The 2,805-nt window shown below is 37.2% G+C and overlaps 1 protein-coding gene across 1 annotated transcript in view; it reads right to left on the reverse strand.

Annotated features, from left to right (window-relative positions):
• The window catches only part of LOC144446918 (uncharacterized), a 5,642-nt gene extending 5,365 nt beyond the window's left edge, over positions 1 to 277 (reverse strand). Inside the window, exon 1 of the mRNA XM_078136764.1 lies at positions 168 to 277. Coding sequence (XP_077992890.1) covers positions 168 to 277 — 110 coding nt within the window. The remainder of the gene's footprint in view (positions 1 to 167) is intronic.
• Between the last annotated feature and the right edge of the window lie 2,528 nt (positions 278 to 2,805).

Below are 2,805 nucleotides of genomic sequence, written 5' to 3' on the forward strand. Positions count from 1 at the left end.
ACCCATCATTCGATGAATTCTTCATTCACACACACATATACATGTATAATATTACGGCATTTTAGAACTTAGAGTATATGAATCGAAAACTTCCCATTGAAATAAAAAAAAATACAGGATTCAAATCCAAAAAGTAAAATCACACAAAAAATAAAATGTGAAAATACCTTATTGCTGTTTTTAAATTATTTCTGTTGATATCCATGTCATCTGTCTGTCGTTCACTCAGAACTCGACTACCAAAAGGCGCTACGTCTTTCTTGTTAGTGTCGTTCATCTTGCTCAGAAATAACGTCTTCTCGAGGTACACCTTGCCACTGCTGCTAAGTGTGCGATATTTTTCCTTCAGCCTATACTATTAATACCCTGTTTAGTAAACAAATGTGTATCCCCCGGGCTGCGAATTCCCGACAACGTATAGTAGTGTAGACCCCTGGCAAATTAAGTGACATTTTTCACGTAAATTAAAACCAACGTGAGTCGCACATGGTGGAGAAATGGTTATTACCTAGTATTACACAATTCGTAGATCAATTATGATACAAATATATACGCATTATAAATTGCATCCAGTGTATGGCTGTATGTATGAAAACAACTGGAGACGAATTCGCGTTATTGCCATGGGTACTTGCATCGCGTATCGTAGATGGCATGGGATCCACATGTTTATAATCTGTTCTGTATCAGCAGTGGCAAAACGCTATGAACGTACTACATGTACACCACCTGCACGGTAAACAAAAAAAGGTCTCTGTATGGTCCCGAAATCTGGACAGCTTCAGATTAAAAATCACTTTAACAAACTTTGATAAAATATGTATTTTATGCCAATATAAATTCATGACCTGTTGATCATACTTCAGAATTTCAGCCTATCCGTTACACAGTATTATGTACTTTGATGTAGTTTGTATCCAGTTAAAATGGATGTACTCTAGACTTTCAAGGAATCTCGGAAAGTACAGTACACGTAAATGCGTACACAGACACCCGTTAGAATTTACATGGGCCCTTAGTACTTTGATGGTATTACCCCACACGCGACCCTTGACTACATATGCGATAACTAGTATTGGTGCTTGTACGTCTACGATACAGATACAGATAGTACAGATACAGATACAGATACAGATACAGATACAGATACAGATACAGATACAGATACAGATACAGATACAGATACAGATAGTACAGATACAGATACAGATACAGAAACAGATACAGATACAGATACAGATACATATACAGATACAGAAACAGATACAGATACAGATAATATACAGATACAGATACAGATACTGATACAGATACAGATACAGAAACAGATACAGATACAGATACAGAAACAGATACGGATACAGATAATATACAGATACAGATACAGATACTGATACAGATACAGATACAGATAGTACAGATACATGACGGAGCTTCAAACCTATTATGCTAATTATTGAACCGTTGACGAGTCGTTGACGTTGGTCTTCTCTCTAAACTCTCTAGAACCTATACGTACTTATAGATCGGAATTATCTTGCGAGAATGGCAGTGATCAAGACCTGAAAAAAGCTCACCGAATGCAACGAACCTCAAGTATTGATATGTTCGATATAATTTTATAATTACATATAATGCAAATGTGTACTGGACAAAAGTTTTCCATGGAAGAATTATAGTAAAAGTCTGATTGTTTTCATATCAAGTATCGTACGATTTTCGTTTAAGAGACCGACGTGTGCCCCTATCTTTAGACTGAATATTCAATCGCAAGGTGACCGAGTCATAACTACGTCTGGGTGTCTGAATGAACTCCGCTGTTGGCCGTGAGATTAGCCATGGCGAGTACGGTCCATAGTGATGTGGTTTGCGTGTGTGTCACATGTTAGCGGTATGTATTGAATCAGCTTGGGAGCTGCGTTAGTATTCATTACATAACCACAGCTGTGTAAGTGTCCCGAATGCACCCAAGCGTTGAATGTGCACTATAGCAGTATAACACAGTCCCAACGTGTAGGGTCTATGACTATATCGAGCAATAACACTTCCTCGTACACGATATGATCAAGTACATGTTACAAATCATTGACCCTTAGCTTACGACCCAGAAATATGCATTTTATTTACCAAACGAAGTTTTCATCCTACAAAAACGATTTTAGTTCTACCGAAAGCCAAGTTTTCAAGTAACACGTATATTAAATACAGCGATTTGAGGCCGAACATAGACTGTCGACAGTCATCCGTGCCTTTTTTGCTACGTTACCCACAAATTTCGCTAAAAGGTGAACTATTAAAAATATCACGCTTGGTATAGATTAGTCTGTAAGGTACGCCGTGACGGGGCGCCCTCACACATCGGTCAACCCCTTTCAAGACCGTTGAGGGCAGAGTGATACGATGTATCTTACAGGCTAGAAATTGATCCAGTACATTTAGTTTAACCATAGACCCTCGGAGCGTCTATGGTTTAACGAAGTTGCCAAGACATTTTCCAATTAGATCATAGTATTAATTCAAATTGTGATATATAGTCTGGTCTAAAATGTAAAATGTAATAAATTAAATTTATCTATAACTTCTCCACTATCCCCAGCCCAGCTCTGCTGTAAATTCTGATTGCAGCTTAATCAGCCATTCATAAATCACTAGAGATAAGTAAATATACCGATTGTCCAAGAACAGGAGACAAATGGACAAGAATTATCAAACACAACTCTTTATTATACATACACAACGATGAAGTTATATTAAAAAAATAAATAATAGTTGGGGGACAGAAAATCACTTTACTATCTAATAAAA

The sequence above is a fragment of the Glandiceps talaboti genome, chromosome 15, assembly GCF_964340395.1.
Source record: "Glandiceps talaboti chromosome 15, keGlaTala1.1, whole genome shotgun sequence".
Taxonomy (NCBI): domain Eukaryota; kingdom Metazoa; phylum Hemichordata; class Enteropneusta; family Spengelidae; genus Glandiceps; species Glandiceps talaboti.